Here is a 23,128-nt window from a genome sequence, read left to right as displayed (position 1 = left end):
TTACTTCCACAGTTCTCTAAATTTTTGAAAAAATTATTTGTGAATAAATTGATTACATTTATTAATAAATACAGCCTTTTAAGCTATAGTCAATATGGGTTTAATTTTAATCACTCTACTGCTTCAGCAAATATGGAGCTGAAAGTTCAGATGCGATTAACAAGAAACATTATCTCATAAGAATCTTTGTAGACCTTGAAAAAGCATTTGACACGCTGGACCATAAAATATAATTGTATAAACAGTACAAACATAGTATTAACGGTGTGGCACATCATTGGGTTACCAGCTATTTAAAAAATAGAAACCAGTTTGTTGAAGTTGACAACACAAAGTCAAAAGTATGGGTCAGTCCTTGGACCAGTACTTTTTTTGCTTTATATTAATGATATTGTGTAATAATAATTACTGAAGTGCATTTTGTTTGCAGGTGACACTACTATATTTTGTGCTATAGAAAATAAAAAGATGTTCTGAAAAATATAGAAAATGAATTCCAAAAAAATATGAAATGTTTTAATGCCAATAGATTGTCTTTAAACATTAGCAAAACTAAATGTATGATATTCTGAAGGAAAAAACAAAGACAAAGACATTGATGTGTCATTAAATGTAGAAGGATCAGAGATTGAAGGGCAGAGAAGATTAGGTTTTTAGGTGTTATGATTGATGAACATTTGACCTGGAAATCACTTAATGTCAAAGTAAAGGTATGCTGAATTATAGCTGTGTTGGATAATGTTAAAGATTCTCTAAATAAGAGTTTCCTGTTTCTATTGTATAACACACTGATTGTTCTGTAGCTGACTTATTATATTGAAGTGTGGGGAAGTGCTTGTTATTAATCTAACTTTCCTTTTAAAGAAAACGGCCGTTAGAGCCGATCATGGAAGTGGTCACAGGAACTTAACAAATCCCATATTTATACATTTAAAAACCCTGAAATTTGATGTTGTTTGAATACAACATTCTAAAAACTATGTATGAAGCTAATCAGAAAAATTAACCTGATAACCTGCAAAACAGGTTCACTAAGAGAGAAAGTAAAGATGACTTAAAAGGAGCTGAAGTTTCACCAAACCCGGGTTCAGAACAATTTTGAAGGAAAGACGTATTTCAGTCAAAAGGGTCCGTCTGTGGAACACTTTTGACTGTAAAATTAATACATTTAAGTATATTTATATGTTTAAATAAAATGGGATTTTTCGATGTTATAAAAATACATTTCTGCAGAGTAGTGGGTCGACTTTTGTTTTCAATTGTTGTTATTATGATATTATAATTTGAAAGTACAGCTCTGTTCGACACCACAAAAAATTGGAAATATAAATAATTACGTGTTGATAGGGGGACAGATATTATAGGCCACGCCCTCTTTCTGTGGCTTTTCATTCATGGCAAATGCTGCTGTTGCATTTGATTTTAAATAAAATAAATAAAAAATGAAAATGAAACGAAATTAATTAAATGAATACTTTTCCATGATATCATAGTTTATCGAAATGCATGTGTATACTGGACCTTTAAAATCTTTCTGTAATAAAATGCTCAGGAGACCAAATACAAAAATAGAGCTTTTATTGTGAAAGGAGTAACTTAATTGTGTAAACTGCATGAAACCAGAACTGAACATGAGCTCCACTTCTGATCTCAGAGAGAACCTTCATAGCAACATGTTTTCTAGCTGACAAACTGAAACAAGGAGAAAAACAACCCAAAGTTTCTGTAAAATCATAAATTATGAGTTCAAGTTGTGAATCAGTCACTAAGTGACACGTCCAGTGTGTCACTAGAAACAGCTCACATCAAAACGGTTCTTTCTGCGCAACCAAACTTGGTTCTGACCCAGATTCACAGGTCAGTGGAGGCCTCTTTCTCAAACTCTCTCTGTAGTTCCTGGGTCCAGCTCCCGTTGGGATCTAGGCAGAACTTCTTCCTCTCTGTGATGACTCTGCAGGAGAACAACATGCAGAAGGTTCAGAACACTGGACCAGCTGGGAAAACACTCATCTTCTGGGTCAGAACACATCAAGACAGAATAAAAAGCAGCTTGACTGAGATGAAGCTGGGTTGGAGAAATTTGTGAGAGATGAAGGTCTGAGTCTACCAGCAGCCAGAGACAAAGACCAGCTTCTAGAGGAACATTCAGCTGAGTTTCAGCAACAGATCCTAATATTTGATCAGATCGGTCCAAACACGTTGATCTAAGAAAGAAAGATTCTATTTTACAGAACCTAAAAGAACCAAATGTGAGGTTCTGCAGCAGCTTTCTGCAGGTTCAGCTCTGTCTCTGACTCCCAGGTGTTCATATAAGAAGATAAGAAGATGTTTAAAACATGCAGGAAGTCCATGTGGAACATGGAACATGGTTCTAACATGTTCTGCAGTCTGGGTGAACTCACATGACAGATCTGAGTTTGCAGTGCCCAGAAGACATCTCCAGGTTCTTCACCTTCACTTTAGGAATCGTCATATTGGTGTTGTGTGAGCAGCAGAAACCCATGGGCACCAGCCCTGGACCAAGTGGAGCTGAGAAAACAAACAGAACTTCAGTTACCGACCCGGGCCAAAACACACAGCCAACAGTTAACACTGGAAGAGTTCCTCACCTGCAGAGCTGGAACACAGGAAGCAGAGGAAGATCAGGAGGCAGAGAGTCAGCAGGATCTTCATGGTTCTGGATGGATGTTCTGCTGTCTGGATGGAGGTCTGGAAGTCTGTGCAGGACCGATCTGATCTGCTCTGTTTATATCCAGCTGACATCTCCTCTCCGTCACATTCATGAATAGTTGTGTTCTCAGAAAGCAGCAGGTTTCCTTCCTCTGCTTCTTCTTCTTCTTCTTCTGCTTTCTCTTTCACTCTGGATATTTTCTGCTCTACGGAGAAAAGTCAAAGTTCCTGCTAAAAGCCTTCCACAAAATCAACAGGGATTTCCATCCTGATTAAAGCTGCAGGAATGTGTCTCTGACTGAATATTTCTCTTCATTTTACATGAAACTCAAATATCTGCAGAGCTGCAGGAACATCTTTACTAAACCTGAGACTGATGTCAGAATGAGAAAGTCCTCACCTGTTCATCTTGTCATCAGTTCAACATTCAGCCTGTTTTCCTTTGTTGATCCATAGATCCTGCTGTCTTCTAACATTCCTGCTGCTGTTCCTGTCCGTCCTTCAGGATTCATGTCTTTATCTTTGGTGGAGGATCTCCATCAGCAGCTCTCTGTGTTCCAGATTCTCCCAGTAAAGTTGTCTTGATCTTCACCTGCTGCTTCCTGCCTCTTTCTGCAGCTTTTAGGTCCACCTGTCTCCACATATTAGGACAATCAGTCCACAAGAGTTCCTGACTGAAGTTCAGCTTCCATCAGAGCTTCATAATGAGAGCTGGTGGGATAATCAGGGAGGCTCTGCTGCTATGCAGATGATACTCCACTATACTCATGATCAAACGTATTCTAAATGCATGAAGGTCATGGAGTTACTCTGGACGGAATAACTTTGGCCTCCTGAGCAGCTCTGTAGATCTTCAGCTATTTTATACAGTAATATGTTCTTTAATGCAGGAACATGTAGTTAAGGATCTTGAATCAAAATGAAAACATTTATTAGGATCAAGTTCCTGTGAAAACCTTCCCTCCTTTAATCAGCAGCTGCAGCACAGAGGTCCCACCTGATGCCGACGATGAGGAGAAAACTGAAGATGGAAACAAGCTGCTTCATCTGCATCCTGACCCACACCAGTTTTCCCCGTCGGATACCGAGTACAACATTCACAGAACGGCGAGACGAGGAAGTGAAACTGGACAAGAAATGTGCTGACACACACATTTTACTACTTTCAACCAAACACACAGAAATACCTGGAAAATCCTCTTTTATCACAGAGTCAGAGGCAGAAATAAAAAGTGTCCTCATGTAAAATCTTTTAAAAATAATTATCATTTAAACAAATCCTGAAAGGTCTCCTTTACATAAACCTACAAACTGAACCACAACAATAAAACCAGTCTGAGTGCAGATGCTCTCCGAGTTCTTCAACTCTTCTGAGCATGCTCTAATCTTCTACATGGAGATCATGACGTTCCCTCATCAGAGCCATGCTGGACTCACAGCACTACAAGTTCTTCAACACATAACACTGCTGGCATCACTGCTGCTGCTCTGGCTGCAACAGAAAGCTTCTCATCTAGAAGCTGCAAACAATCCACACACTTCTAAATAACTGAATGAATGAATGAATGAATGAATGGCATGTCATGTTGGGGCCTGGTGCTGATAGAGATCAGAACATGGGCTCTCTGTGGAATGTTGCCCTGACCTGCAGAGAAGCACACACACCTCAAAATTGCACATATAGTCTGATTTTTCTGGAGGCTGAAAGAAGTTCAGGTTTTCAAATGGAAAACGTCTTTGTGAAGCTGCCAAAAAGACTCCATTACATCATATTTAGCACCGAGGAGCAACTCAGAGGGTTTAGAATATAATTTTAAATACTCAGCATGACACGTTTGTGATGGACACCAAAATGTTGACTTTGTTGTCCTTCAGCCACTTTCAACTAATCTGGTTAAGCTGAGGCACAGTTTCAACCTGATGTTCTGAGATGTTGCTTCAATAATTTTCTTTCCGTATGTCTACTATTTTGTTAAATTAACCAAAGACTCAACAACAAAGCACCCCCACACCATGATGCTGCCACCACCGTACTTCACATTTGGTGTTCTCAGGTTTGAGAATGTAACGATGGACACCGTGTCTAAACAGTTCAGTTTTAGTCTCCTCACACCATAGGTCATGTCTCCAACCATAAAGCTCTTTGTCCCTGAGTTCATTGTCTAACCCTTTCTTTTTTTTTTTACATTGCTTCTAGAGCGATGGCCTCTTCCTCTCGGAGTTCCATGTTGGAACAGGACTGGTTTTACTGTGGACTCTTACCAGCTTCAGGAACATCTTCACAAGGTCTTTAGCTGTCAAAATCAACCTCAGAACAACATTTTACATCAGAACTTGTCCATCTCCAGGACACAGAACCCATCTCCTTCCTGAACGCTGTGATGGCTGAACATTCCTGTGATGTTAATACCTCCATATTATTGTTTGAAGAGATGAACACTGAACATTTAGGCATCTTTAAACTGGACTATAGGATGAACCAAACGGATGGAGGTCCAGTTTTCCTTCTGATTTATTGGCTGATTTCTTTACATTTTTCAGTGATGTCACAAAAGGAAGTAGTTTTGAGGCGTTACCTTTAAATACATCCACAGGTCGATAGGTACACAGCAGGAGTTGCCCTATAAACTTTAATTCAATAAAAATTCAGCTAAAGTAAACTTAAAAATATATGTACACCAAGCATTGCCACTTGTCTGACCATGCTTCAGTCATTTTCTATACCACTTATTCCATAATGGGTCACAGGGAAGCTGGTGCTATCTCTGGTGCTCCAGCAGTCTACGGGCGGGAGGCGGGGCACACCCCGTACAGGTCGCCAGTCCATGGCACGGCAACACAGACACACACAGGACAAACAACCAAGCACAAACACCCATGGGTAATGTAGATAGACCAATTACTCTCACAATCATGTTTTTGGACTGTGGGAGGAAACCGGAGTACCTGGTGAGAACCTACGCATGCGGAGAACAAACTTACTCTGTGTAGAAAGACCCCCTGGCCGGGGGTCAGTGCTACTAACTGCGCCACCGTGCAGCCCTGTTCACAACCATACTTTTCTAAAACAGATGCAGTTACCCCAGCCTGCCTCCAGATGTCACTGTTCTGACCTTGAAGGACAGCCTCAGTGTTTTACAAGATCCACTGAAAAAAATATCATGGTCCAAACATCTCTCCTCCTCTTCATGCCCGCTGAGGACCGTTCAATCTCTGATCCTCCGGTACCATCAGAATCTGCACTTGTTAACCTATATCTGGTCCCTTCAGAGTGCAAACCTCGTCCCAACCCATCATTAGCCAGAACTCCTGGTTACAAATGGATTCAGTCTCTGTAAGTGGAGCTTTTCCTCCCACAAGATGTGGGGAAGGAGTCATGCAGGAAGGGTCCAATAGAGACGTTTTAGGTTCTAATGCTTACAGATTTGATCCCGGTATTGTTGAAAGGAATGAATAAAACGCATGCAGCCTGGGTTCTTTTTCATCTTTTTATTGGTTTAGGTCATCCAGCTACCTCACCTCAGATAATTAAATTAAAAATCTTTTTGATTAAATTAAAATATCTTTAAAGAAAAAACACTAAAACAAACTTCATTCAAAAAGCAAGAAGAAAATCAAACAGGTTCCTTCTAAAAACACTCAAACAAAATCACACCCATAATGATGGAAATCGTGACACACTGAAAGGGAACTTGTAGAAAGGTGGAGAACAAATGCTCAGACAGGATGTCTGCCTCACAGGTGCCGGCGGGACAGGATCGTGGGTCATGGCAGGGTGGAGATGGACTCCAGCAAGGTTCCTAAAAGCCGAAGGTGTTCTCTCCGCTGTACGCCACGTATAAAAAGCCGTCCTCATCCTTCTCCTTGTCATACAGCTGCCCCATCGTGATGCTGAAGCATTAAAGGGACACAGTTACAAATCAGTCTGCAGAACCGACCCAATCAGCTGCTTCCCAGACCAACTGCAACAGCTCTGAGATCATGTTCAGAGTAACCCTGCTGCTGACATCAACATCTCGTTTACCGTCCCCTAATGGGGGAAATCTGTGCTGAACTTCAGCGCTGCAGGCGAAGGCCTCGTGGTACAGATGACAGCACGTGAGATGCATACAGTAATCATAGCAAAGACCTGAAGCAACAGAACACTGAACATAAACCCAGAACCCCAAAAATATTCACACCCTTTAAACATCTCGGCGTTTTCCAACCACAGGCTTTAATGTGACAAACCAACACAGAGCAGTATAATAATAATTATTGTGGTGTGCATTTCTATTCAGATCTTTTACTCTGATACCCCTAAATAAACTCCAGTCCAGCCTCCCAGAACCACTCTGTCAGTAACCTGGGTCCAGCTGTGTGTAATTTAATCCGAGTCTAACTGTAGATGTTCTGTTTCGGGTCTGAGAGGTATTTTAGAGAACATTAGAGAACAAACAGCATCATGAAGACCAAGGACCACAGCAGTCAGGTCAGGGAGAAAGTTCTCGTTCCGTTTAAAGCAGGGTTAGGTTCTACAACAACTCAAGCTCTGAACATCTCCCAGAGCTCTGATCAATCCATCATCTGGACATGGAGAGAGGATGGACCACCTGCAGACCTACCAAGACATGGACGTCCACCTAAACTGACAAGGACAGCATTAATCAGAGAAGCAGTCAAGAGGCCCATGGTAACGCTGGAGGAGCTGCTGAGATCCAAAAGCTCAGGTGGGAGAATCTTTCCACAGGACAACAGTTAATTAAATTAGTAATGCACTTCACAAATCTGGCCTTAATGGAAGAGTGGCAAGAAGGAAGCCATTGTTGAAAGAAAACCAGAAGAAGTCCTATTTACAGTTTTCAACAAGCCATGTAGGAGACACAGTAAACATGTGGAAGAGAACATGCTCAGAGAGGAACAAAACTGAACTCTTTGACCTCAGTGCAAAATGTTATGTGAACATCCCTTTGGTGAGACTTGGTGGTGGCAGCATCATGCTGTGGGACAGAGATGCTGGTCAAAGTGGAGGCAAGTTGGATGGAGCGAAATCCAGGACAATCCTGGATGAAAACCCGTTAGAGGCTGCAGAAGACCTAAGACTGGGGTGGAGGTTCACCTTCCAGCAGAACAATCACCTTAAACATAGAGATACAATGGGTGGTTTAGAGCAAAGCAGATTCGTGGGTTAGAATGGCCTAGTCAAAGTACAAACTTAAATCCAGCTGAAAAGCCAAGACTTGCGAGCTTATGTTCACAGATGTTCTCCATCCAATCTGACTGAGCTTGAGATGTTTTACTAAGAAGGATGAGGTAAAATGCCATTCTGTAGATGTTCAAAGCTGCTAGAGACAAAACACCAGACCTGCAGCTGGACCCGCTGACAGAGGTGGTTCTACAGAGTTCTGACTTAGAACAGGTTTTAAAAATGTTTAAATGAGTCATCTTCCTTCCACTTGATGTTTCTGACCAACGTTGTGTTGGTCTGTCACAGGTCTGGAACGGGACGACGTGCGAGACGTTGCAACGGGTGTGAATACTATTGCAAGACACCGAACAGTGTTTGAGGATGCGTCTCTGTGGCGGCCATCTTCCTCAGGGAATCTGATTCAATCATGCTGCATAGATGTTTTTGTGTTAAAAACTAATGAAATACAGTTTTCCTGGGAATAATCTAAACCTGCAGGTGGAAACAGGAAGCTGACCTGGACTGAGGGACTGTCTTGTCCACAAACAGGAAGATGGCCTTTTCCGAGGGCAGCTGGATGCGTTTCCTGATGATCCACATGAACTGAGCCACCGTGATGTCGGACGGGACCAGGTACTTCCTCTTGTCTATGTCCACGATCTGGGAGCCAGACACCTTCTCAACGATCACCTGACAGACACACAGGGATCATGTTACAGAAGCAGGAACCCTCAGGAGCAGCTTTACCGTCAGTCTGCCTTCACTCACCGGGACCCGGTCTGGGTACTTGCTGCGGATTTTGGCCGACTCTAAGCTCCGATGTTCTGCAGAACAAAAACACACCGGTCAGGTGGATGTTTAATATGATGACTGAACACAAGGACCTCAACACTGGGTTCTGTTTGGAACATTGAAGGCATTCTACAGGAAGTGATTTAAAGCCTTTCAGTTCTGTTTCAGGCAGCTGCTGCAGACGTCCAGTCCCACCTTACTCCTCCTGAGATGGACCAGCACAGATCTCTGACAGTGGATCTGTGAGATTCCAAGGAATCTGCTGTCAATTAGTGAAAAAAATCCCTCTCAGGAGTGGATTGTGGTTCTGCAGAGAAGCAGTCTGCTCATATCGATCCTGATTTTCTCCTTTCATTACACTCTTCCTTCCAGACAGCTTCTGTCTAATTTACCTGGAAATATCCCACAGATATCACAGATGGATGATAGGTAAATAGTTTTCTTGGGTGATTGAAAGAAGTTTAGAAGGCCTGGTTCAGATTAATTCAAATATTGCATGAAATTCTGGCATAACGTAAGAGAACAGAGCTGAGTTTCTAAGGAAATGAGGCCTGCTTTAGGAGCTTTAGCTGTTATCAGAGCTGGAGGAGAAGATATTTGAGCTGTTATGGGAAAAGATGAGGACTCCTGGTGGCACTGGTTCCTGACTGGCTTTCAGTTTCCAGCTCATTCCAGGCTGGTCTGCAGCTCCATGTTTCCTTCATGGGCCTGGCAGCAGGTGAGGCTGGAGCTTTAACACCAACAGCCATCTTTAAACCCGACTAAGTTCCAGCAGCCTTCTCTAACAACCAGGCCAGAACCCGAACCAACCCGTTTTGACCTAATTATAGCTCAGATAAACTAAACAAAACCACAGTCCTAGAATACACTGAAACATGTCCTCTGTGAGAACGTCTTCTCTGGTATTCAGCGGTTGGTACCAAGGGAGTGATCCTCTTTGAACATCCACTTCATGTTGGCCGTTTCCGGGCTGCTTCCGCTCGAAGGTGCGGGTTTCAGAGGACACTCCCGGTTCCGGATCCTCGCTGGGTCTGACGGCGATGCTTCTTCTGGGTTCGAGCTTTTTCAGAGGCGGCAGAAGCCAGTAACACCTCCGTTAAACCAGATAAACAACAACAACAAACTCCTCCGTCTCCTTCTTCACATCCAGCCCGCTGAGCTCCACCCACTGTGACGTCACTGTGGGCTGTACCACTTCACCGCTCAGAGGAGGGTCCGGGGAAAGAGAAACCTGTGAAAACTGATGGTTTAAATTCGTTAATGTTTCAGGTTACAAAAACGAAAACATCATATATTTTTAATAACTTCGGTTCTTCAATTATTAGGCATTACCCACCACAGAACCTTCTGTTTTAGGCGACAAAAAAACCGACATATATCTCTTCTGCCAGTGTGTAAAAACACCCGCTAAAAGGGCTACATAGCCAATAATTTCACCCGTTAAGAACGTCGCCATATTGGAAAGGTAACTGTACCGTGATCCCGCAGGAGGAACAGGCCGTCAATACAGAAAACAGAAGCGACACAAACCTTCGCACAGTTCAATTTATACGTTTGATCGATTTTATGTTTGCAGGAATAACTGTTTTCAGTCACATTTTGTTAATAAAATATAATTTTAATATGTTTGTATTCAACTTTTACCTTGTTGAATCTGCACACTTCCGTTTTGCCTGTCACTGTGCTGCTGGGACACCAGTGAGGGCTTGTCTTTTCATGCAGGTTCCTCCTCTTGGACCTTGGGTTTCTGCTGCCTGAAACACTCACTTAGCAGTTAATCATTAGGGTTTGTCTTCCTGGTGTATTTCTGAATCTTTGCTGTTTTATCCCAGATGGTATTTTAACCCTAACCCTATCTGATGACTGGGCAAGGCATATGCACTAATGGTTTGGACTTCGTTCTTATCATTCAGTTGGCTTTTTAGTACCTACTTTACTCCCTGTAGGTACTCGGTTGTGGCTGGTACATGTAGTCATATTCAACTACCACGACTCTCAGAAACCATTCAGCCATGCTTATCCAGTCCAATGTGTGTCCTGGTAAGGTGGATTGGTGAGTCGATGTCTTGACTTACAGCTTGATGTCATGCATGTGGAGAAGATGAATGATTTAATTCTGTATCATTGGCCACTATCTGAGTTGATTAAATGTATGCAGAAAAGCAGCAGAGACAGAGCATCACCTTGATGCATTCTGACTTGTGCACCTTTGTGCTGCTCGGAGTTATTTCTCTCCATGTTGCTTTGAACTTAATTTCAAGCCATACAACGACTTTCAATTTGAGAGTTTTATGTATTAAGGTGTGATGAAAACTATTAGGATTATTTTTTAAATTGACTTAAATTAAATTTAGGGCTAGATGACTGCTCAGTTGGTAGCACTCTAGGAGGTCTTTCTGCATGGAGTTTGCATGTTCTCCTCGACACTTGCATGGGTGATCTCCAGGTACTCCATCTTCATCCCACAGTCCAAACGTAACGTTAGACTTATTGCTCTTTTGAAACTACCATTAGGAGTGGGTGTGAGCTTGTATGTGCTTCCTGCGTGTCTCTGTGTTGCCCTGTGATGGACTGGTGACCTGTCCAAGTTGTACCACACCTCTCGCCCCAATAACCGCTGGAGACAGGCAGGATGGATGGATGACTTAGTAGGATTTTCTTTTTCTAAGGATAAAGTATATTTATGGAAAATCCAACAGTTGGTTTAATGGGAAGAACATAAAATGGACTGAAAAGGTTCTGAAGTTTTAGGCCAACCAGCAGCCTCTAGAACCTCCTTAAAAACAGGCGTTTTGTCAGTTTGCTTCTATGGAGCATACGGGTATGTGCTAACATACAAGCAGGAAAGACAACAGCAATGAATTCAGAAGAGCAACTGTGGCCAGATGCTCTGAATCAAATGATGATTATCAGAAAGACAATTTATTAAATAATCTGGAGTTTTGCTGGTTTGATTCTCTGGAGCATTCCGGTAATTGTAGAGATTCATCTGTTGCCGTCATCAACCTGGCAAACATTCTAAAGCCAATTCCAGAGTATTTGAAGTCCATCGTTCTAGATTGAAATCCATCCCATAATTCAACAGCTCCCTGAACCAGGAAAATCTATTACAAAGACAAGCATAATCTTTTACTTTGTCATCACATTTAAAGACGTATTTCTCAATGAAAACTTTATGAAACTCGAAGTGCTGAATGTTTTATTGAATTCTGTTAATACACCATAACAGTGAAAATGTAAAAAGGAGAAATAAAAAAACACACAAAAATAACGACTATAAAAATGTTTTTAGTTAACAATACAACATTGAGCTTTATTAACTTGTGTTTTGATGCATAAAATCAAGAAATAAAACTAAATTTGTAACTTTTTATGTAAAACTTTCATGTAAAAAATAAAGCACAGAACATTTATATATTTATGAACTGTGAATATCCAAAGATGCCACTAGGTGTCACTACATCCTTCATGCTACACCTTTAAGGGGCTGAATTCTTTCTTGAGTAACTGCAGCTCAGAGTTGGTTAAATGTGGCTGTTATATTTCTGTTAATGTTTTATAAAAAAATGAAACATTAAATTTGCATATAAGCGATATTGATAATATGATGATATTGTGTCTCTGCTCTGTTCTCTCAAACCCCCAGTCGGTCGTGGCAGATGGCCACTCACACTGAGCCTGGTTCTGGTTCTGCTGGAGGTTTCTTCCTGTTAAAAGGGAGTTTTTCCTCTCCACTGTCGCTACATGCATGCTCAGTATGAGGGATTGCTGTAAAGTCAACACCAGTGACTGTCCACTGTCTCTACATGCTCATCCAGGAGGAGTGAATGCTGCAAGTCACTGACTGGATGCAATCTACTGGGTTTCCTTAGATAGAAAAACTTTTTATCCAATTTGAATAAAAAGCTAACTCCGACTGCACTGTTCAATTGTTAGGATTAATTGGAATGTATGAACCTGACTGTTGTGAAGAGCCTTGAGAGAACATGTGTTGTGAATTGGCGCTATATAAATAAAACTGAATTGAACTGAATTGAATAAAGAGGAGGTCCTACTTCCTGCTGAATGTGCCGTTTTCACTCACAGATGGCGCTTTGATTTGGTTGTTAGGTGGCAGCGGCTTTCCGAGGTGATGCCCGACGGTGAGGCCGAACGGCTGTGGCTCCTGCTCCTCCTTCACCTCAGGCCGAAGCTTGAACCCTCCCTGAAAAGTGAGGTCAAAGAGCTCACAAGGAGCAAAGGTCATATGTTTCTCAGTCACCAGTCCTTTCAGACAAGCTCGCCATCCTTCCAGCATCTGGATGCATACGGCGGCAGGACAGTGAGCTGGACTCCAGAAGATCTGAGGCGCCAGAACCTGAAATCCACAGAAGTTTAAACAAACACAGACAGAGGGTTAAGGTCTTTCTGATTTCTTTCCTTTTTAACAGCTAAAACCTGGAAGGGCTGCTGTCAGTGGGGAGGACTAAGGTATGGAAGCAGCTTTAAAATGACAGGATATGATCTGGGATTAACCAGCTTCAAGACTATTTAAATCAAACCTGTAGTGTAAAACAACCAGCTACAGACACAGCTGGTTTGTTTGGGACCAAGGTTCTGTTGATGACCCAGTTTGAACCAAGCTTCACCTGTTCACTCACATTTGACTCTAGAATACTTCCGTATACAAAGAAGTTTATGGTCCACTTAATGACTACAAAGTGCCCTGGTCTTATGGCTGCAAAACAAGCCCAAACCATGATCCCTCCACCACCGTGCTAAACAGTTGGTATGACGTGTTTGGTTTTCAAACATGGTTCTGTGAATTATAGTCAAACATTTCTTCTTTGGTCTCATCTGTCAAAACTGATAAGATCTGTCTGCGATTAGATCAGCAGCTGCCCTCAGTGACAGTGATGTGCTCTGCAGCACAGTGGTTGTTTGCTATCAGATGAAAATCTACCTGTGTGAGCCCGTCTCACCTGCAGAGGCCACAGAGAGACGTTTATGTCTCCGTTGATGCCGTCAGCCTGAAACATTGTCTGTACAGCTCCGGTGGTGAAGGACAGCATAGCCTTCTTGTCCTTAAAGAAAACAGGGAAGTCACAGTTTAGCAGGAACATCTCACAACAGTCTTAATATCCAGAAGAGAAGAAAGACAACAGTACAGAAAAGCTCCTCTGGGCTTGAAGCCAATCAAAAACAGTGGGAGGCAGGACTCAGTTGTAAATATGCAAAGCAAAAAGCAAAAACCCCTCAGCTCTAACATATAATTAGAAATGATGTCAGATATTCCATATTTGGGGCATTGTTGCGCTTTGTCCATTTATTCCTTTGCATTGAACATTTATTGTCTCTGCCGATTAAAGCAGCTGTTGTGTTATTTTTCTGTGATTCTCATCAGTCTAACCTTAAAAGCTCAGTTGCTGTACATGTTCTGCAGGGTGAAGGTGAATCCCTGTGTGAGGACTCTGTCGAACCATCCCTTCAGGATGGCCGGAACGCTGAACCAGTACAGAGAAAACTGCACAAAGACACACAACATCAAGGTGAGAGGGATCTCTGATTCAGTTTATTGCAACAATGATAAAATTATCCATTTGTCAAAATCAATCATAAGTCATTAGGCTTAGAAAAATCTCTGTTTGGTACACAAATTATTATCATCATTATGACATCACACATTATATTAGCAGTTATGTTATTGCATGCTGATGCAGATAGCGGCTATATCAGCTACTGTAAGGAGCTGCTCTTGATTTAATTTGATCTTTCAAACTTTTCAAACTAAACATAACTAATTTTTGTCCGTTCAGTATTTTTTTGATCCATTGACACCCGTTTTGTGAATACTCTACCATGCATTGCACTGTGATTTCTGTGTTTTTGTTATTTATTACGTACCTAGTGTACCACCTGGGGAACCAGCTGTGGAACGATATGTGGAAACACCTGGAGAACCAGCTGTGAAAACACCTGGAGAACCAGATGCAGAACCAGTTGTGGAACCAGCTGTGCAACCAGCTGTGGAACCAGCTACGGAACCACCTGGGAAGCCAACTGTGGAACAAGTCGTGAGGAAACAGTTGTGCAACCAGCTGTGGAACCACTTGGGTAACCAGCTGTGGGGAACCACCTGCTGAACCAGCTGGGGAGCCAGCCGTGGAATCAGCTGTGCAACTACAGGGGTTGGACAATGAAACTGAAACACCTGGTTTTAGACCACAATAATTTATTAGTATGGTGTAGGGCTCCTTTTGCGGCCAATACAGCATCAATTCATCTTGGAAATGACATATACAAGTCCTGCACAGTGGTCAGAGGGATTTTAAGCCATTCTTCTTGCAGGATAGTGGCCAGGTCACTACGTGATACTGGTGGAGGAAAACGTTTCCTGACTCGCTCCTCCAAAACACCCCAAAGTGGCTCAATAATATTTAGATCTGGTGACTGTGCAGGCCATGGGAGATGTTCAACTTCACTTTCATGTTCATCAAACCAATCTTTCACCAGTCTTGCTGTGTGTATTGGTGCATTGTCATCCTGATACACGGCACCACCTTCAGGATACAATGTTTGAACCATTGGATGCACATGGTCCTCAAGAATGGTTCGGTAGTCCTTGGCAGTGACGCGCCCATCTAGCACAAGTATTGGGCCAAGGGAATGCCATGATATGGCAGCCCAAACCATCACTGATCCACCCCCATGCTTCACTCTGGGCATGCAACAGTCTGGGTGGTACGCTTCTTTGGGTCTTCTCCACACCGTAACTCTCCTGGATGTGGGGAAAACAGTAAAGGTGGACTCATCAGAGAACAATTCATGTTTCACATTGTCCACAGCCCAAGATTTACGCTCCTTGCACCATTGAAACAGACGTTTGGCATTGGCATGAGTGACCAAAGGTTTGGCTATAGCAGCCCGGTCGTGTATATTGACCATGTGGAGCTCCTGACGGACAGTTCTGGTGGAAACAGGAGAGTTGAGGTGCACATTTAATTCTGCCGTGATTTGGGCAGCCGTGGTTTTATGTTTTTTGGATACAATCCGAGTTAGCACCAGAACATCCCTTTCAGACCACTTCCTCTTGCGTCCACAGTTAATCCTGTTGGATGTGGTTCGTCCTTCTTGGTGGTATGCTGACATTACCCTGGATACCGTGGCTCTTGATACATCACAAAGACTTGCTGTCTTGGTCACAGATGCGCCAGCGAGACGTGCACCAACAATTTGTCCTCTTTTGAACTCTGGTATGTCACCCATAATGTTGTGTACATTTCAATATTTTGAGCAAAACTGTGCTCTTACCCTGCTAATTGAACCTTCACACTCTGCTCTTACTGGTGCAATGTGCAATCAATGAACACTGGTTACCAGGCTGGTCCAATTTAACCATGAAACCTCCCACACTAAAATGACAGGTGTTTCAGTTTCATTGTCCAACCCCTGTAGTTACGGAACCACCTGAGAAGCTTGCTGTGAAACGAACTATGGGGAACCAGCTGTGGGGAACCACCTGGGGAACCAGCTGTGGAACCACCTGCTGAACCAGCTGGGAAGCCAGCTGTGGAACCAGCTGTGCAAACAGCTGTGGAACCACCTGGGAAGCCAACTGTGGAACGAGTCATGAGGATACAGTGCACAGCTGATAGTCCTACTGAATAGACTGCTAGAATTTGTATTATGGAAAGAAAAAAGCAGCTAAGTAAAGAAAAACAAGTGGCCATCATTACTTTAAGAAATGAAGGTCAGTCGGTCCGAACAATTGGGAAAACTTTGAAAGTGTCCCCAAGTGCAGTCGCAAAAACCATCAAGCGCTACAAAGAAACTGGCTCACATGAGGACCGCCCCAGGAAAGGAAGACCAAGAGTCACTTCTGCTGCGGACGATAAGTTCATCCGAGTCACCAGCCTCAGAAATCGCAGGTTAACAGCAGCTCAGATTAGAGAACAGGTCAATGCCACACAGAGTTCTAGCAGCAGACACATCTCTAGAACAACTGTTAAGAGGAGACTGTGTGAATCAGGCCTTCATGGTAAAATAGCTGCTAGGAAACCACTGCTGAGGACAGTCAACAAGCAGAAGAGACTTGTTTGGGCTAAAGAACACAAGGAATGGACATTAGACCAGTGGAAATCTGTGCTTTGGTCTGATGAGTCCAAGTTTGAGATCTTTGGTTCCAACCACTGTGTCTTTGTGCGGCGCAGAAGAGGTGAACGGATGGACTCTACATGCCTGGTTCCCACCGTGAAGCATGGAGGAGGAGGTGTGATGGTGTGGGGGTGCTTTGCTGGTGACACTGTTGGGGATTTATTCAAAATTGAAGGCATACTGAACCAGCATGGCTACCACAGCATCTTGCAGCGGCATGCTATTCCATCCGGTTTGCATTTAGTTGGACCATCATTTATTTTTCAACAGGACAATGACCCCAAACACACCTCCAGGCTGTGTAAGGGCTATTTGACCGAGAAGGAGAGTGATGGGGTGCTGGGCCAGATGACCTGGCCTCCACAGTCACCGGACCTGAACCCAATGGAGATGGTTTGGGGTGAGCTGGACTGCAGAGTGAAGGCAAAAGGGCCAACAAGTACTAAGCATCTCTGGGAACTCCTTCAAGACTGTTGGAAAACCATTTCAGGTGACTACCTCTTGAAGCTCATCAACAGAATACCAAGAGTGTGCGGAGCAGTAATCAAAGCAAAAGGTGGCTACTTTGAAGAACCTAGAATATAAGACATATTTTCAGTTGTTTCACACTTTTTTGTTCAGTATATAATTCCACATGAGTTAATTCATAGTTTTGATGCATTCAGTGTGAAGCTATAATATTCATTGTCATGAAAATAAAGACAACTCTTTGAATGAGAAGGTGTGTCCAAACCTTTGGTCTGTACTGAATGACGCATCCATAAATAAAACAAATTTACTTAAAAATTACCTCAAGGGGATTCAGCTTCACAGAACTTAAAATAAATAGCAGATTGAAAAAAGCTGCAAAGAGACACAAAGATGCAGAAAAAACAGAAAGAAATGCCAGAAAAAGAAAGAATCTTCCAGATAAATTCGCTGACAGACCCGAAAATTAACTAAAAACAAACACAAGGAAAGAAAATATGATGGAAAAAGAGTAGAAGTAAAAAGAGAAATGATTCCAGATTATAAAATAAGCAGAAAAATGAGTGAAAACATCCAGAAAAAGAAAAAAAGATGAAGATATCTGAAGAAAGAACAGCATCAAAGCTTTCAGCATTGAGGAAGACAAGGGAATTACCGATGATGTCATCCTGTGTGGCACTGCTTCTGAAGTTCATGGCGAACAGGTCAGACACGATGACCCTGTATCCCTGATCTGTGAGCTCCTGGACCACCATGTCCCGGAGCGCCCCGTTGAATGAACTCGGAGTCTGGTGGGCGAAGATAATCAGAACTGTTTTCTGAGCTAAACACATGAACAAACCCAGCTTGAGTCCTTACTGGTTCTGGAAACAGAACAGAACAAGTGGGCCTAAACTGGATTTCACCTGAAAAAGAACAGAACCTGTAACTGTCTTTATTCAGAGAGGCTGAACATCCAATCAGGATGGATCATTTCCATTTAGGTTTTCTACCTTCTTAATAAACTTTATGTGTCCCGGTTAATATTATCTCCATAACAGTTTCTCTCTATTTTCTTTTCTTCTTCATAATTAATAATTACTGTAATGCTTTTATCTAAAATATTATCAGTCAGTCAGTCATTTTCTACCGCTTATTCCATAGTGGGTCACGGGGAAGCTGGTGCCTATCTCCAGCAGTCTACGGGCAAGAGGCGGGGTCACCCTGGACAGCTCGCCAGTCCATCGCAGGGCAACACACAAACAACCATGCACACACTTATTCACACACCTAAGGGCAATTTTAGAGTGACCAATTAACCTAACAGTCATGGAGTTTGCATTTTCTCCCCGTGCATGTGTGGTTTCTCACCGGGTACTCTGGCTTCCTCCCACAGTCCAAAGACATGGCTGTTAGGTTAATTGGTCACTCTAAAATATTATTCTAAACAGAAATAATCATCAATCATCAACAATTTAAAAATCAATTATTTTTTTATGTTTTCTATTGTAATTAATAAACTCATCAGTTTATATTTTTCAAATTGTTAAAAAAAAAATTATTTTTAATAATTCCAGTTTTTTTCTCAAAATAATTTTTATTTTGTCGTCAACATTAAAAACTGAGACGCATATAGGTTTGTAACGAATACTAACATCAAGTAACTTTGATGAGGAACAACAGATGTATGAAGATCCGTCCACATCACACCTGGAACAGGTCAGTCTTACAGCCATTAACAAGATGCTTACAAGTCCCTACAAAGAAGATGACCTGGAGTGCAGAACTGCTTCCAAACCCTTTCCCCATCTGCACCCAGTTCATTATTGGAACATAGGACCTGTATATGAGCAGCTTTCTTCATGCAAAGTCCTAGATGACTGAGTCAAAGTGAAAGGTCTTCACAACCTGTGAAACGTATGGCTAGAATTTATCACTGAGTAGCAGTGCTTTTCAAGTCTTCAGAAGAACATGAGATATTTCAACCATTGAACATGGGTGGGAGAAGTCGTGTCTTTCCATTTTATCAGAATTCTGCATCTAGCTGAAGATAACGTGCTGCTTCTAGAGGAAGAGAGGTGACTGTCAGTCATTCCTATGGTGCCGAAAATGGCCACTAGTATGTTGGGTTCAATGTGGTGCCTAAAGACGAGAGGCAGGGGATGAAGAATGTCTTTCCAGTGCTTTTGAAGACATGGACATGTCCATAACATATGAATAAGGCAGGCCACACTTGTAGCACCCAGGGTTCACATCTGGATTAATGTGAGACAGCCTCATGACCTTGAAGTGGAATGTCCTTTCTTCTTCTACTGAAAACAAATCATAAACAAAACTCAAAACTCCTGCTGTCTCTCCTGAGTGGCTTCAAGCTGCCCTGTTACCAGTCTGGTACAGGTGGGCGGTCGTAGGAAGCTCCTCTAGAAATATGTTTAGAAACAGAAACTCTAACCTGCTGGAAGTTAGGCTTCCATAGTCCAACTAAACAACGGTGGAAATGAACACATTCAAATTTGTACCATAATGATAGATATCAAGCAATAAACATGAAAGTTAGATAAAAGCATCCGAGATTTCCTCCTCAGAGTCAGTTTCGCTGTCAAAGTGCTGCAGGAAAGTTTTAACTCTTTAACACTCTGTGCTTTTTAATCTTTTTCTTATGTTTTTTTATTTTTCTAATCTCCATCCATCAACTGTTTTACTTGAAACTATTTAAACTATTTAACTTATTTACACTCAAACTTCCACTCTGTGAAAACCCAAACTTACCTTCCCAAATTAAAGCACATTTAACACAATCATCCCCACCTTTTCATTTCATTTCTTAGGAGATTATGGTTAATGTGTAATAAAAAAATAAATAATAATAATAATAATACAGAGCAACTTCTCACCCAGATATATTTGTAGAGTATGAATGTCCCAGATAAAAGGTATTTTTAATCTGGGCAAAAGAAAACACAGGACCAGCAGAATCTTGCTATGATTCTTCCAAAAATGCTTAGTCTTCCAAACACACACAACACAGTCACACAGTTAGTATTTTAACATATTTATGTCCCTTCAGCAATATGTATGGTCGACCTAGCTTAGTTTATGAGCTCCCTTATTATGCAACATTTAATTTCATTTCCTTTCGGCGAAATGTTACCAACCAAATTATCCAGTTCCCTTACGGCGGACCCACCTAGTCGTTTCTGATCTCTTTGCGGTGAGATCCTACCTAAATTTATCGCTATTTCTTTCCGGCGAAATAAAACCTATCCAATTGCTGTCTCCTTACGGCGAGACACTACCAACGACTTTTAAGTACTTTTCTTCTTTTATTTCTATAGCGCTTACTCTTATCTCATGTACTGTATTTTGAAGCTATGTCACCTCAGAGTTGACTTCTAGGTGACTCTGTCACCTGGCATCGAGCAAGACGATAACCCACCGATCACACACCGGGACTTTCAGCCACCAGGCCTAGGTGCAGCTGTGCGGCAGCGCTTAACTCAACGTCAGGCTGTTCCCGGAGATCCGCCAGTCACTGCAAAGAAAGATAAAATCAGTTTAGTTCTTATAATATCCGGCTTCAAAGGACCAAATTAATGTTAGGTATTATTTAGTCAACTCAGAGGTAAGAACGATATAGTCAATTTACTTGCAAGGGTAGCTCTGCAGCGCAGACTACAAAGTGTTGGCACCCCTCTCTCTTTATTTATACATGCTGGTTCACACACAGTTCAACAAACATTCAGGGTGTGTTTGTGTGTGTGTGTGTGTGTGGTCAGAAAGGTTAGGGTTCACGTGTCTTGATTTTAAACAGAGAGGGAGTGAGGACTTGGTAATCACAACTCACTCGCCTCCCCCATCTCCCTTTCTATGGCATGTAGGAGGGAAAAGCACTTAGAGCAGACATGATTGATAAACAATACAAAAGTTTTCAAACCATAACAGGCGGTTTCTGAGGGTCACTAGAACAAGGAGCTGGTTGAGGACCAGCAGTTTCCTTCTGCAGAATCAAGCTCAGTGTATAGGTATGTTCATTCTGTTGGTTCTCCTGCCCCCACGTCCTTCTTCGCTGCTCTCTCCAGTTCATCATATTGAAAGTAGGCCGACAGGAAATGGGGGTGGAGAAAGGGGTAAGACATGGCAAATGTTGCAGGGACCGGGACTCGAATCCGGGACGGCCGCGTCAAGGACTAAAGCCTCTGTACATGGGTTGCGCGCTCAATTTAGAATTAATACATGAGGCAATTGTTTAAGGTTGAGTTAATTAAGAATAAATGATCAGAGCTCAATGAACGGCAGATATCGATTTCTGGCTGGAAAAGCTGTCCCCTCTTCCCAGCAATTGGCCACACCATTCACAGTCCAGGCTCCTTTTCCCTCCTTGTCTTTTCCTTCACCAGTGGGCACCAGATGCCTTCCTCGTCCGCTGAGATGAATGACAGAATGTATAAGGTCCACAGCATCTGTATCACTGGACCCACGTCCTGGTCTGGCAGGGAGTGGTATCCCGGATGAGCCCCCACAACTGTAATGGGTTCCAGGTTTCTGGACCCGTCAGCACCAGATAAAACGGAAAAACAGCGTGTAGACGGTAGACGCAGCCTGTGTTACTCCAATCTCTCTCAGCTTAATGATTGAACAAACCATCTCATCCAACTGTCAATAAGTCCAATGTATAGTTCAGTAATTTACTGTATATATGACCTCTGTAGACATACTCCATCATACACAGAAACATCAACATTGGCTTTCTTAAACCAGAAATAATCCCATCATCATCATCTTTTGTCACAACTCGATCAGGTAACATACACCTTCAGTTTACTGCACTATAATGCCTGTTTTTCTTTCCTCAAAACTATTACTAATCTATTGAAATATTAAGAGTATCAACACATAAGTACATGCACATACATACACCAACACTTTAACTACCATACAACAAGCAGTTTTTGGTTTCTCGAGAGTTATTAGATAATAAATAAGATTTACAAAATACATAATGTGGTTATGGAACTGCATCAGGACAGCTTTGTTGTCTCAGCTGACTGCAATAAGTGGGTTAGGTCCTTGTTCTTCATATAATTATAGAAATGCCCCCATATCCTTTCAAAGACGTCTGGTTTATCTTTTAGAGTATATGTAATTTTTTCCAGTTTTAAACATATAGCCAGTTATTTTAGCCATTTTATAATACTTGGTTTGCCAAATTCCTTCCATGATAGAGTAATTACTCTTTTTGCTTGTAATATTGCCAAGATTATAAAAAATTTTTGGAACGAGGGGTATATTTCCTTTCAGGATATAGGCCCATTATAAAAAACTTGGGTTCCAACTCTAGATTTACTGACAGCATTTCCTGTAGGATAATCTTACTTCAACCCAAACGTCCTTGAGTTTGGGATGTTGTGGAAAATTATTTTTAATGCTCTGAATATTTCCCTTACCTCTCTCCCCTCTGACCTCTGTGTTTTGTTACCCTAGAGGAGTTGGTCTGTAAAACCATTATCAGAAGTTTAATGGTTAAAACCCATTCCTTTAGGATGATATCTCAGGAAGAGCAGATGGGTCTGCTCGTAGATAACTTTGTTACCCCTGACCCGAGGAGGGTCTAGGGCCATAAAACACAGACTTTTTGAAGTTGAGGTAACACCCACATACTCTTTAAATACTGTGTAAATGTTGATCGGGACTCTGCTTCACTGACCAAGCTCAGTGACAGGGTCTTCAAACGCTGAATGCCTTTGAATAAAACTTATAAAAACAAAGCCCGATTTTGCTCTTTATATGAGTAAATTTCTCTCCCACTTTGATAAGAAAATTCCACTACAATTTTAGCATCACAAACAGGATCTACCGTGCCAGAGGAAACTGCAGGAGGGGACACGGACGCCTGTCCAGCCTGGAGACTAAGTTGTCCTC

The 23,128-nt window shown here is 42.1% G+C and overlaps 2 protein-coding genes and 1 pseudogene across 3 annotated transcripts; all 3 read right to left on the bottom strand.

Moving 5' to 3' along the window:
• Positions 1 to 1,561: 1,561 nt before the first annotated feature.
• LOC124866697 (C-C motif chemokine 4-like) lies at positions 1,562 to 5,407 on the bottom strand. 2 transcript variants are annotated; one of them, XM_047362592.1, is made up of 4 exons: positions 3,071 to 5,407; positions 2,610 to 2,876; positions 2,403 to 2,529; positions 1,562 to 1,951 (listed from the first exon to the last, which is right to left on the bottom strand). In XM_047362592.1, exons 2-4 carry the CDS (start codon positions 2,761 to 2,763, stop codon positions 1,852 to 1,854), a joined length of 381 nt encoding a protein of 126 aa, XP_047218548.1. In that variant the 5' UTR covers positions 2,764 to 2,876; positions 3,071 to 5,407; the 3' UTR covers positions 1,562 to 1,851. The 2 variants fall into 2 exon arrangements, with proteins under 2 accessions (XP_047218548.1, XP_047218547.1); XM_047362591.1 differs by having other exon boundaries at positions 2,610 to 5,407.
• A 737-nt stretch (positions 5,408 to 6,144) lies between these two features.
• LOC124866701 (gamma-aminobutyric acid receptor-associated protein-like 2) lies at positions 6,145 to 9,841 on the bottom strand. The gene is made up of 4 exons (XM_047362596.1): positions 9,550 to 9,841; positions 8,606 to 8,661; positions 8,355 to 8,527; positions 6,145 to 6,561 (listed from the first exon to the last, which is right to left on the bottom strand). The coding sequence occupies exons 1-4, from the start codon at positions 9,581 to 9,583 to the stop codon at positions 6,471 to 6,473; spliced, it is 354 nt and encodes a 117-aa protein (XP_047218552.1). The 5' UTR covers positions 9,584 to 9,841; the 3' UTR covers positions 6,145 to 6,470.
• Positions 9,842 to 12,680: 2,839 nt separating this feature from the next.
• On the bottom strand, positions 12,681 to 18,109 carry LOC124866638 (annotated as a pseudogene).
• Between the last annotated feature and the right edge of the window lie 5,019 nt (positions 18,110 to 23,128).

The sequence above is a fragment of the Girardinichthys multiradiatus genome, chromosome 4, assembly GCF_021462225.1.
Source record: "Girardinichthys multiradiatus isolate DD_20200921_A chromosome 4, DD_fGirMul_XY1, whole genome shotgun sequence".
Lineage (NCBI taxonomy): Eukaryota > Metazoa > Chordata > Actinopteri > Cyprinodontiformes > Goodeidae > Girardinichthys > Girardinichthys multiradiatus.
Note: the sequence above shows the minus strand (reverse complement) of the source record. Positions and strands in the feature narration are given on the sequence as shown.

Bases quoted from the DNA above. Each gene is read 5' to 3' on its own strand.
- LOC124866697 (XM_047362591.1), bottom strand. From the start codon at position 2,763: ATGTCAGCTGGATATAAACAGAGCAGATCAGATCGGTCCTGCACAGAC. The intron at 2,530-2,609 runs GTGAGGAACTCT...TTGTTTTCTCAG, and splicing joins CCTGTGTTCCAGCTCTGCAG to CTCCACTTGGTCCAGGGCTG. The intron at 1,952-2,402 runs GTGAGTTCACCC...GTTCTCCTGCAG, and splicing joins TGCAAACTCAGATCTGTCAT to AGTCATCACAGAGAGGAAGA.
- LOC124866701 (XM_047362596.1), bottom strand. From the start codon at position 9,583: ATGAAGTGGATGTTCAAAGAGGATCACTCCCTTG. The intron at 8,528-8,605 runs GTGAGTGAAGGC...TGTGTCTGTCAG, and splicing joins AGTACCCAGACCGGGTCCCG to GTGATCGTTGAGAAGGTGTC. The intron at 6,562-8,354 runs GTCAGCTTCCTG...TTAATGCTTCAG, and splicing joins AAGACAGTCCCTCAGTCCAG to CATCACGATGGGGCAGCTGT.